The 12,888-nt window shown below is 41.3% G+C and overlaps 1 protein-coding gene across 1 annotated transcript; it reads right to left on the minus strand.

The window, feature by feature from the left end:
- Nucleotides 1–6,460: 6,460 nt before the first annotated feature.
- Nucleotides 6,461–11,181, minus strand: cxcl14 (chemokine (C-X-C motif) ligand 14). The gene is made up of 4 exons (XM_070877221.1): nucleotides 10,883–11,181; nucleotides 10,356–10,461; nucleotides 10,089–10,202; nucleotides 6,461–7,343 (listed from the first exon to the last, which is right to left on the minus strand). Exons 1-4 carry the CDS (start codon nucleotides 10,947–10,949, stop codon nucleotides 7,328–7,330), a joined length of 303 nt encoding a protein of 100 aa, XP_070733322.1. The 5' UTR covers nucleotides 10,950–11,181; the 3' UTR covers nucleotides 6,461–7,327.
- Between the last annotated feature and the right edge of the window lie 1,707 nt (nucleotides 11,182–12,888).

The raw sequence follows: 12,888 nt of genomic DNA on the forward strand, positions 1-12,888 counted from the left end.
GCCGCTGAACTTGCATAAGATTGTTAACTACCCCTTTACAGTTACATTTAAAATCTGTTTAATTTTAGATATTACCTAAATATGCACATCTTTTAGTTGTACCAGTTACTGATACAATAGTCTATAGATTTGTGACTAAAGCACCAATAACTTCCCAATTAATGTATTTTTAAATTATGTTCTTTATTGTATTTGTAGATGGTGCCATACTACGTAATATTTAATTATTTCTTTGTCACACTTTATAACTTTTACTATATTATTGTACAGTAAAGATTCAACACTCACTAGATTAGGTTAAACTTATGGGGAAAAGTATGGTACTGCCCTATTTGGGGGCGGTAACACTCACGATGTGCGAGACTTTGTGCCCGGTGCAGAAGTCTCGCCTCTCTCAAGAAATTAGGATTACTGCCCCCGAAAGGAAGTGGAGCGCTAAATGAAGCATGCCACTTAATTTCTGGGGTGGGAGCGGGGCATGGCTCTACGCACTGGGCTGCGTAGTGCTACCGCGTAGGAGGGGCTCTTCCTTGAATTAAAGGGAAGGGCCCAAGCTTCAAACACTGCAGCAAAAAAGGGTCCTACCTGGTCCACCGGGGAGCGGGGATGCTGTCCCAACAGCCAGAATGTAGGGCTGACCGATTGTGGCACAGATCCCGCGTTCAAAGCATCTACGGCGTGCACAAAAGAAAACGGGGAATTTGTTTTTTAACTGCAGTACACCTCCCCTTTATGTTTTGCCCCGTGAGTGGCCGGCCGGCCGGTACACGTCTCCTGAAGTTGTCGCTGTCATTGCCCAACGTAGCATCAGGGGACGATATCTAATTTAGGACCTGGGGCACTAAATGACACTGATGGGGTGCTGCGCACGGTGATGACATCAGCGTGTCAGCGGAGTGAAGCATTATGGGTTACAGCCGCTGCTTAACTCCCGCCAAATTTAGCGGGAGTCATTAGTGGCGCCGTGCCCAGTCGCAAAGTCGTTTGCGCCTCGTTTGCACCCGGGGGCGCTAATGGGAGGCACAAATGGCCCAAATTTCTAGACCTTAAAATTTAATGTGGACTTTAAGAATCCTAGCTTAAAACGTGTCATGAATGGTATCGCTAGACCTGCTCCATCTCATTGGGCCAGATAACGCGCTGGGCGGGATTAATAGGCCCCATTAAGGTAAGTTCATTTTCTACAGCGGGATGGAGCCAGCAGCAGGGTCGGGACCCGCCATGGACACCACCTGCACTGAACCCACCAAGGTAAGGCAAATTCCAGCCACAGTGTTGCAGTAGCTGCACTGCAGTCCAGTTTGTTAACATTCTTTTAACTTTATCAAGTTTTTGACCAATTGAACAAAAACCCACCCAATATTGAAAACTTGGTGCTTCCATTTATCACAAGTCACATACAATATACAAATACCAAAATGACTCATCAGCAGCAGTCACCTCCCCGCTAAACAGTAGAAGTTAGAATGTGAACTATCAACAAAATTGGAAGTGAGTTTAATCAGATTTTACTTTAGTCATAAATTTGATGCTTTGAATTAATTTTTTGATAATCAAATATTGATAATCTGATAGGGACTGAATGTTGTCGAACATTCCTGTTGGAATAGACATTTGAGAAAGATTCCATAATGCTGTTTACATAAAACTGCTAAAGTATAACATAATATCCCCAATGTTACCTGAATTTTTTTATGTGATTGCAAACAAGGTTGCTATGAGATGGAGAAGGGTAATCATGATTGACAAATTTGCTGGAGTTCTTTGAGGATGTAATGAGCAGGGTGGATAAGGGAAACCAGTGGATGTGTTGTATTTGGATTTCCAGAAGGCATTCGATAAGGTACCACATAAAAGGTTACTGCACAAGATAAAAGTTCACAGGGTTGGGGGTAATATATTAGCATGGATAGAGGATTGGCTAACTAACAGAAACCAGAGAATCAGAATAAATGGTTCATTTTCCGGTTGGCAAACAGTAAGTAGTGGGGTTCCACAGGGGTTGATGCTGAGGCCCCAACTATTTACAATCTATATTAATGACTTGGATGAAGGGACCGAGTGTAATGTAGCCAAGTTTGCTGATGATACAAAGATGGGTGGGAAAGCAAATTGTGAGGAGAACACAAAAAATCTGCAAAGGGATATAGACAGGCTAAGTGAGTAGGCAAAAAATTGGCAGATGGAGTATAATGTGGGAAAATGTGAGGATATCCACTTTGGCAGAAAAAAATAGAAAAGCAATTTATAATTTAAATGGAGAAAAATTGCAAGTGCTTCAGTGCAGACAGACCTTGGAGTCCTTGTGCATGAAACACAAAAAATTAGTATGCAGGAGAGCAAGTAAGCAGTAAGGCAAATGGAATGTTGGCCTTTATTGCAAGGGGGATAGAGTATAAAAGCGGAGAAGTCCTGCTACAACTGTAGAGGCTTTTGGTGAGGCCACACCTGGAGTACTGCGTACAGTTTTGGTCTCCGTATTTAAGGAAGGATATAATTGCATTGGGCACTGTCCAGAGAAGGTTCATTAAGTTGATTCCAATGATGAGGGGGTTGACTTATGATGATAGGTTGAGTAGGTTGGGCCTATACTCATTGGAGTTCAGAAGAATGAAAGGTGATCTTATCGAAACATATAAGATAATGAGGGGGCTAGACAAGGTGAATGCAGAGAGGATATTTCCACTCATAGGAGAAACTAAAACTAGGGGACATAGTCTCAGAATAAGGGGCTGCCCATTTAAAACTGAGATGATGAGGGTTATAAATCTATGAAATTCTCTGCCCCAGGGAGCTGTGGAGGCTGGGTCATTGCATATATTTAAGACGGAGATGGACAGATTTTTGAGCAATAAGGAAAAAAGGGTTATGGGGAGCAAGCAGGGCAGTGGAGCTGAGCCCATGATCAGATCAGCCATGATCTTATTAAATGGCACAGCATGCTCAAGGGGTCAGGTGGCCTACTTCTGCTTCTATTTTTTATGTTCTTATGTTCTTATGGTCATGAAGAAGCATAATCAATTGCTGGCTGTAAGGCAACAACTTGTGCAAAACATTTGTGCTCCATAAACTATTTTATAATAGATTGGATGCTCATGCAGGGAAGAGTGAAACTATATTAAAGTAATGTGAAAGTGTAGCCTTTGTGCAGTAACAAACTGTTAGTAAGAAGAATGCCTGTGTGCTATCTGGCTGAAGACTGGTACAATCAGAAGATTATGGAATAAATCTTTACTAGACTAAGACCATATCGAAGACAAAATTAAAATTGTGGGATGAAGTATGTGAAGATCTGAATAGAAGCAATGTAGGGGTGTTAGTTGACTCATCAATCACCATGTCTAAATCTGATCTTCATCTGAGCATATTTTGTGAAAGATGACAAGTTACAGACAATAGAACTGGTAGAGGATAAAGCACAGAAGAAAGGGCCAATGATTTCTCTGGTTTCTAATGAACTTTTACCATTTGATTCCTTTGCTGGCTTGCCAAAATCCTAGCATTATTCAAAGAGTTTCAGCCTTGTTTAGATCATTAAATCTACTTTGAATTGAAAGCATGTTTGCACTTCAGAAATCAAGTGCATGATTTCAGTGTCTTGGTAAATATCATAGTACAAAGAATTCAGAGGGGTTTTTTTGCTTCAGAAAGACACATTAAAAATAGATAGTTTACATTTTATAAGAGTAACATCTTAAGTGATTTTTACTTTGGTATGAGGTTAAATATGTAGATAAAAATTACATGGCTACAGTGGTTAAACAGAAAAAGATACAGTTTCAGAAAAAATGCTTTTTAGAGGTAGTGTACATCATTGCTTGGCAAAAGACAGAATTCCACTTCTAAAACCATCTTTTATTTACCAAGCACATTTTGTTTTACTTGGGCGATAACATTGTTGATGATACTATGTCCTTGCGATAGACCTAGTTAGGTAAAAATGCTAAGACATATTTTTAATCTACTGCCATGGCAGTGCCATTTAGTGATCTTTTGTATAATAAATCTTTCAGCTTGTTAGATCTTTCAGTAAGGAAAACATTAGTGTTCCAATATTTATGTAGTCAATTCACTTTACAATGTATAGCAATTACCTTCTTAAATATTCATTTTCTGACATTGTCCATGCATGAATGTACATATGGCAAATCAGTGAGTGCACAATCATAGAGCTCAATGGGCACCCTGATAACTGAGTGGGTGGTTAACTTACAGGATCTTAAGCTCTGCTTACACAGGATACAGTCCAGAATTAGTATTAAATCATCATAGTAAATCTGACATACTGGTTTAATTGTTTGTTTATTCAGCATCCATACGCCATAATCGATGAGCAGGAACGCTAGCATAGTGATTATGTTACTGGACTCGTAATCCAGAAGCCTGGACATGAGTTCAAATCCCACCACGGCAGCTGGGGAATTTAAATTCAGTTAATTAAATATATCTGGAATAAAAGAGCTAGTATGGTGACCATGAAGCTGTAATATCCCATCTGGTTCACTAATGACCTTTAGGGAAGGTAATCTGCTGTCCTTACTTGTTTTGGCTTATATGTGACATCAGATCCATAGCAGTGTGGTTGACTATTGACTGCCCTCTGAACTGGCCTAGCAGGCCACTCAGTTTAACAAAGAATAAAAACAGACGGACCACCTGGCATCGACCTAGGCACCAACTTCAGACACAACAACGGTACACCCAGCCCAGTCAACCCTGCAAAGTCCTTCTCACTAACATCTGGGGACTTGTGCCAAAATTGTTTAGTCCTTAAATGGAGTATTGTGTATAATTCTGGGCACCACACTTTAGGAAGGATGTCAAGACCCTGGAGAGAGTACAGAGGAGGTTTACCAGGATGATACCAGGGATGAGGGGGTTCAGTTATGTGGAGAGATTGGAGAAGCTGGGATTGTTCTCCTTAGAGCAGAGAAGGCTAAGGGGAGACCTAACAGAGGTATTCGAAATTATGAGGGGTTTTGATAGAGTAGGTATGGAGAAATTATTTCCTCTGGCAAGTAGGTCAGTAACCATAGATCACAGATTTAAAATAATTGTCAAAAGAACGAGAGGTGAAATGAGGAGACAATTTTTCACACAGTGGGTTGGTAAGATCTGGAACATGTTACCTGAAGAGGTGATGTAATCAGATTCCAAGGGAACTTTCAAAGAGCAATTGGACATGTACTTGAAGACTGACTTGCATGGTTATGGGGAGAAAGTTGCGGATTGGGACTAATTGGATAGCTCTTTCAAAGAGCCGGTATAGGCATGACGGGCCGAATGGCCTCCTCCTGTGCTGTGAGATTCTATAATTCTATGATCCATAAAGCTTGCCTGTGCTGGCTCTTAGAAAGAGCTATCCATTCAGTCCCACTCCCCTACACTTTCCCAATAGTGCTGCAATTATTTACTTTTCATGTATATATCCAATTCTGTTTTGAAATGAATGAATCTGCTTCCACCACCCTTTCAGGCAGTGCAGACCAGATCATAACAACTTACTGCGTACAAAAAAAATCTCATCTCTCCTCTGGTTCTTTTGCCAATTATCTTAAATCTTTGTGTCCTTTGGTTATCCAATTTCTCCTTATTTACTCTCAAAAATTCTCAGTTAATCGTTCAAAATTTAGGATTTGCTGTAACTTTTCAATGTCTAATACTCATTTGTCCAAAATCCAACACCTGTGACTGTTGGTTGAACAAATGTAACAATGTAGGGTCAAATAAATAGAATTAAATCTCAATGTGTATTTAAGGAGCCAACAGTCATCTGTGTGACTTGGAAGCTCTAGAAGCAGATTCAATGAAACGAGACTGTCGAGAATAAACGGACACCTGGGCACATTTTTCCCCCAAAATAGTTAATATATATCTATTAAATTTAATGCCTGCCGATCAAATTAGCGGGTGCGTGTATAATTTTGCTGCAGCCAATTTTACGCAACACGGATTGGTTGGGGGGACAGCAAAGCGCCGATCCACTATGCAGCTGCAGTAATGCTCCTTTCACACTTCTCCAATAGCCTAGGAGGCGCATGCCCGCAGGGATTAGCAGCAGTTTGCTAACCCAGCTGTGGAGGCAGGATAGACTGGATTTTCAATGAACAACGTGGAGACGTTTTCGAGCCAAATGCACTCAATTTGTTGTCTCAATGTTTAAATCTTCGTTTGCTGACCAAGGATGGTTTCATTGTATTTGCGGGCTCTCGGATACACAGATATTTCTGCCACCCCCTTGTTGCAATACCTTAGAAGAGTTATGTGTATTCGGACACACACACACGAACGTACACATCGAAGCACAGCTGCCGGTAACTGCGAGCACGTGTCTCTCGAAGACCAGGGAATTTAATATTTCAACTCACTCAGTGACTCACAGCGCAGAGGCGTGGGTTATCGACTGTGTTTTATCTTAAAGATAAATAGATGGTGTCCTGAAACGAACCATTCGTTTAAATTTAATACGAACACGTTTATTTCACTGGCGTACTCTTAAGAATACAGTACACAGTAAATACAAAATCATTACAAATACAATCAAATAATTTGAGACTTCCTCCGAATGCGGTGCACAACTCTTCTGCAGTTTCTTCAATTTTATTTGAAAACACTTCAATAGCAAACGATAGGTCAGCATTTCATTAGAGACACGATTACAAATTCTCAACTACTGCTATATTTACAGACAATGCACTGTATATGCGATTATGAATACAATTTAGCAGGAATGTAGACAGATGTAAAACGCAGATGTAACCACAGATATGACTGCAGCACTTCCTACGGGTCCAATATTTTTAGTGTTCCCTCCAACGTAAAGTATCAACTTCCCTCGCACATAAAAGAGAAAATCAAAATATGTTTGCTTAAATGTTTTTGCGTAATTCACGTTTGTACAGGTCTGTCCCCTCAAGACGCTCTCCCAGTATTCAAGTGAAAACACAGAGCGGCTCCTGTGCAAAAAGTGGTTTAAAATCACGAGTGCACCTTTTAAATATCTCAATATATCAGGTAATGAAATACAAAAATATCAAATTACACCATACTGAATGAAAAGCCTTTATCCTAGTTATTTATTTAATAGAGTATTCACGCAGTCATGGGGGGTGATAGAGTTTGTAGCCTGGAGCACAAGGCTGCTTAGCAGAATTCTCAATACACCCTGGAGTTTTTGATCTGTTGCAGTGACCATTGGTAAAGCAGCGCATTACCCAGGAGAGAGAGAAAAAAAAGAGTTCATTGTGCTAGAAATGAAGATCCTTTAATCAGTCTGTCGCTGCAGTAAGTGCAGGCCGTACGTACATACTTGGGAAAGGAGAAATATCTATGCCTCATAAACCCTGTAAAAACAAAATCATATATTTTTAAAAATATAAACGCGCAAAGCATTGTTACTTTCATTTAAGGCTATATCCATTTCTAAGGAAAAAGCAAAATACTGCGGATGCTGGAAATCTGAAATAAAAACAGAAAATGCTGGAAATACTCAGTAGGCCAGGCAGCATCTGTGGAGAAACACATTTCAGGTCAATGACCTTTCATCAGAACGCATACCAGTAAAAATATCACATTACACTATATTTAATGAAGAACCTTTTTTTTCGTCACTTATTTGGTCGAATATTTACAGTCATGGGCGATGATAAGAGTTTGTAGGAGAAGCTGTTTGGTAGACTTTGCAATGCGCTAAATTGTTTTGGTTCATGAGACAAAGCCTCGGGAATTTGAGATTCTGTTAATCAGGATTTACACAGCGAAACTATGTTATGCACACACTCCGCCTGCAATAATGCTGTTGAGCAGTTTTAATCCTGAATGATTGCAAATGTGGATCCTTATCTGCCACTCAGTCATGGGAGAACCATTTTCCACTCCAGTCCAACAGTATCCAGGCACGGGATGTTACCAGAACAGATGTTCTTGCCTGCTGCCTTCCAGTAAAAACAAGTGTAATGGCCGCATGTGCTGGGTGTTAGCGCTCTCTGTGGGTCCAGCATGCATACGCTAAGTTCCTTTATGGCTGACCTGACCGTGACCTGGATGGATACCTTCTTCTGCAGCACCCTTCATGGAAACTAGTCAGAGACGGCTAGCTGCAGTATACTGGAGCACAGCTAAGCCCAATAGACTATGCATCAGTTGAACAGATTGGAATAATGCTGGGGTAACTTTCGGTCACTGTTGCTGACTCCCGGACATGCGCATATAGCTGAGGTCGGCACGATGACATACAGGGACAGCAAATTTACCTACATACCATTTAGTGCAATGGACAAAGAATTAGCTTGCTGCAAAAGCACTGGACCGAAAAGTCACTTGAGTGCCTTGAGAGTGGCTCCCTGCACAGCCTAAAGGATGTGAAAGCAGGCAGTGAAAGGTAGTCAACTCCCCTCTGGCTATAAAAGAAATCAGGTCAGATATCTTGCACATTGAGCAAAAGTATTGAACAAATTTGTAAAAACCTGCCTCCACTTCAAGCAGCTAGTTATCATTTCTGGAAAATTTCAACGGAGTTTAGAATTAATCGATTCCTTACTTTGTCTTTGGTATTAAGCAACCTCAAAGCTTCAGAAACGTTATGCTGAACCTACATTTGATATAGATGAAAGGCTTTGCGTGCTTTATGAATTCGCCATATAATCACTGGAAATATTATAGACTGGGCGGAATTTGTGTTTATTTTCCTGTTGGTCCGCTTGAACATCCGCAGAAATGCAGAAAAAAAACAAAAGTTAAGGCGGACGAAGGAGAGAAATTCACCCCCTAGGAATCTAATCACAAATGATACTGTAAAGGTGGAGCACTTCTCCCAATATCCAGAATATAGGAAGCACAAAATCAATTGAAAAAAACAAAGGCTCCCCCTTTGTGAAGTCAGGACCTGTGAAATTAGTCAGACGATCACATAGGATATTCACATAGGGCCCAACCAGTCAGCGTAACCTTTTATTCCCTTTTACCTGATGCTTGTCTAGCTTCCCCTTAAATGCATCCATACTATTCACTTCAACCACTCCGTGTGGTAGCGAGCTCCACATTCTCATCACTCTTTGGGTAAAGAATTTTCTTCTGAATTCCCTATTGGATTTCTTGGTGACTATCTTATATTGATGGCTTCTAGTTATGCTCTTCCCCACAAGTGGAAACATTCTCTCTGTATCTACCCTATCAAAATCTTTCATAATTTTAAAGACCTCAATAAATCATCTCTCAGCCTTTTTTCAAAAGAAAAGAGACTCAGCCTGTTCATCCTTTCCTGATGGGTGCATTTCTGGTGTAGTCCTTGTAAATCTTATCTGCACCCTCTCCAGTGCCTCTCTATCCTTTTTCAGATCAGATCAAAAATTGTCTGTTCCGCACTCAAGCTGTCTGAATGAATCTTGGAGGATTATACTGTATGAACGAGCTTCAGTAAATTCCCCGATGTATTTGCCTTACTGGATTCCTCGCCCCTCGTTTTAAACTGTAATTTTAAATTTTTAATTCTCGCTTTCAGTTTACCTTGCAGCTCAATTGCGTTTTGAAAATATCACTAGAAGGAGGTGTCCGTCACACGGCCCATTTTCTTTTCCCTGGCCATTAAAAGTACTTAAACCCTTGGATTTGAATTCATCTCTTCCGAGTTGCATTCAAACACTTCCTCCTCCGTAGCGAAGAGAGAGGGTGTTTGGACAGATTGTACAAACCACCAACGACACAGAATCTGTGCGAATTAACCAGTCATCTGTTGCCAATTGTATACTAACCCAAGGCAGAGAAACCACGGACTCCCAGCCCAAATCACTGAAACAGCAGAAATCGGACATTTCATAATATAACACCAGGGCTTCGGGAACAGAAACCATTAAGTTTCATAAGCTTATCCTGCGTTTATACATTTGATAACTGTGTTAAAGACCGGGTTTCTAATACCCGGTCGATGTTAGACAGGGAAGGGCGAAAACAGCAGGCGAGCATAAATCTCTTAAGAGTTTCAATGATTCACCTTCATGGAAACTTCCATTTCAAACATTAATAAAAACTTTCAGCAAGTGTGCGAACAATTGGCGGATAAGCGCCCATGTCCAGGGGAGTGAGCAACTCACCGGCGAGCTTCTCTCCAGGCATTGTAGCGTTTGAGTAGAGTCCTGGTACTCGGGAGCTTGGGGTGTAAGCAGTGTTGTTGACCCTTGACTCGAGTCGCCTTCGCCATGGTAACACTGGAAAGCAAAGAGTAAAAAAAACAATGAGCTTCAAAAGTTACACGGTGCAGTATACGGCAAAAAGAATTACGGCAGAAAGAATTGCGCCTCCTTTTACCCACTGCACAAATAGCCAAGATCAGAATGGCGCCACGACACTGAGGAACTCACAAGATCATTTTTTCTTTACAGTAAGCGTATCGCGGTTTAACTTCCACTTTTTGGACGTCCTTGTAGCTGATCTTCGGTCTCTTCCGTGTACATCTACATTTGTAAGCTACGGAAAAAAGGAAAGCGCTCATGTAAAACACATTATAAAACATCTTCAACACACCACGCAGTGAATCAATGCAGTATTTCGTGGTACAACCTATATTAAACTCCCATCTTACAAGGGCTTCAAATTTGTATTTAAAACGTAGACGTTTGAAAACACGGATTAAAATATCTCTGGAAATGAGTCCCAGCATTTGAACTGAGGTTTGCTTGCAGGCAATTTTTGACACTAACGGGTTTAAAGTTGGGACTCTAACTCTCATTTAACAGCATCTTATGGAGGTGCGCTCAAAATATTACCCGCAGGGTTTTTTTTTAAGGAAAAAGGAATTCCTGGAAAAGTAGTAACATGAAAGTAAAGGCTGGGCAGAGGTCGGTGGACTGGAAGAGACAACGAAAAACTGGCCATGAAATGAAGTTACCTTCGACATTAATGGAGCAAATAACGATGAGCAGCAGGAGCAGGGTGGCGGTCACAAAGCCCTTCATAGCTGGACTTGAAGCGATCTTCGAGTCACTGGGTGGCAGCGAGCAGTCCCGATATCAACAACTCCAATCCCCTGGGTCCGAGCGCGGCAAACTCTCTGTCCTCTTCAGACTCAGCCTGGCTCTGAGCGCATCCACTCGACCCGCTCTGGTTTATAATAAAGCCTAATTAATATGCATAACAATTCCGCGAATCACAGATATTACCTAATCGCAACGACGGAATAGAAGGAATGGGGACAAACAGGCGGAAAGACAGATTCATGGGGTGGTGCTGAGGGGGGAGTGTCTCCAAAGGGGCAGCGCTGAGGTGGAGAAGGAAACACACAGGTATCGCAACTGCTGCTGGCCGCAAGCCGCAGGGTCCTAAAGGCTTCTGTATCATTGCGCGTCAGCGTGATAGAGCCCTTCTCAAGCAGACCTTTGAGCGCGTTTTGGAAATTGGACATTGCTACACACTGCCTAAGAGGATGTCAACATATTCAATAGAGGATGTGACTAATTGGATAGCTCTTTCAAAGAACCGGCACAGACACGATGGGACGAATGATCTCCTTCTGTGTTGTAAGATTCTATGGATGGTAACTTTCAAATGGGAATACTTGAAGTGGGAAAAAATGCAGAGCTATGGCGAAAGAGCAGGGGAGTGGGACGAAGTAGATATTTCTTTCAAGAGCTAGCACAGACCAGATGGATTGAATGATTCCATACTGTATGTGCTGTATGGTCCTATGATTTTATTTAATGCACAGAGGTATAGAACAGTGGGGGCAGTTTAAACCTGCTGCACCTGGCCTTAATATTAATGCCCTCAAAGTAGGGTCATGGAGCCCTACCATCCCATTAACCCTAACAATGCAGCGGGCTCCATTAAAACGAGGTGTGCTGCTGGGCACGCATAGCACTTGCCTGTTTCAGGTGGTAGACCACTTCAAATAAGCAAATCATGGTCTCCGATTGCCATTTTAGGTGGTAATTAATTAGAGCATGCACCGATCAGTTCCATGGGTGATTACAGCCAAAGAGGCCCAGCAAATTTAAGCTTGAAATTATTTTTATGAAGCCAGGAGGAGCAGAGTGCTCCGCTGTTACTTCATCGGAAGTGCGGCGGTAACCCTGTTTCGGGAGTAGCTATGAGGAATATCCCGGCTGCAAGGAACTCAGCATTAACACATAAATGTAATTGAAAGATAAATAAGAATATGACATAGTAGCGGGAGAATTTGATACCTGCATATAAGAAAGAAGGCAGTCACCAGAAAACCAAGTAAAGCATGGAGTTATTGATGAGTGGAAAGGTAGATTATCTCTCTATCTAAGCTATAATAATGTGGTAGGTGGGTCAGAATATCCCACTTCAAAATGCACTGAAACAAAGAAAGACTTGCATTTATATAGATCCTTTCACAACCTCAGGACATCCCAAAGTGCTTTACAGCCAATGAAGTACTTTTGAAGTGTAGTCACTGTTGTAATGTAGCAAACCCTTGAGAAAACTCTTCAATGAACCTCGTGCTATAGATAGTCCACATTTACCTCAACAACAGTTACAACTTTAGGTGGCGCTCTAATAAGGGTTCTGAATATTAAGTTTTGTTAATGTTAGTAACACCATAATATCCTTATACTAGCAATAAACCTGGAGGATGAACTTCCGCGGGAATTCTCCTGCTCCACTGCTGTAACTTTGGCGGACCCCATTTACATGCATAAACAAGGTTTCTGCCAATCGTCCACCAGTTACAGTATTGGAGTGGGAGAAGCCCCAGAAATTTCACCCCCCGCACAAATCAGTGTCTGTTCTGAAATGAAGAAATCTTTCCAGTACAACTGGGCATCTCTTAAATAAAAATCAGAACCTCCTTATGGTGTAAAGTTGAAGTCTATTTATTTTATAAAGTAATGGTCCTATCTACACTAATACACTGGAAAATCTTTTTGA

The sequence above is a fragment of the Pristiophorus japonicus genome, chromosome 4 (assembly GCF_044704955.1).
Source record: "Pristiophorus japonicus isolate sPriJap1 chromosome 4, sPriJap1.hap1, whole genome shotgun sequence".
Lineage (NCBI taxonomy): Eukaryota > Metazoa > Chordata > Chondrichthyes > Pristiophoridae > Pristiophorus > Pristiophorus japonicus.

Coding starts and splice junctions, on each gene's coding strand:
- cxcl14 (XM_070877221.1), bottom strand. CDS start 10,949: ATGAAGGGCTTTGTGACCGCCACCCTGCTCCTGCTGCTCATCGTTATT. Junction 10,462..10,882: donor TTGCTCCATTAATGTCGAAG/GTAACTTCATTT, acceptor TTTTTTCCGTAG/CTTACAAATGTAGATGTACA. Junction 10,203..10,355: donor TGTAAAGAAAAAATGATCTT/GTGAGTTCCTCA, acceptor TTTGCTTTCCAG/TGTTACCATGGCGAAGGCGA.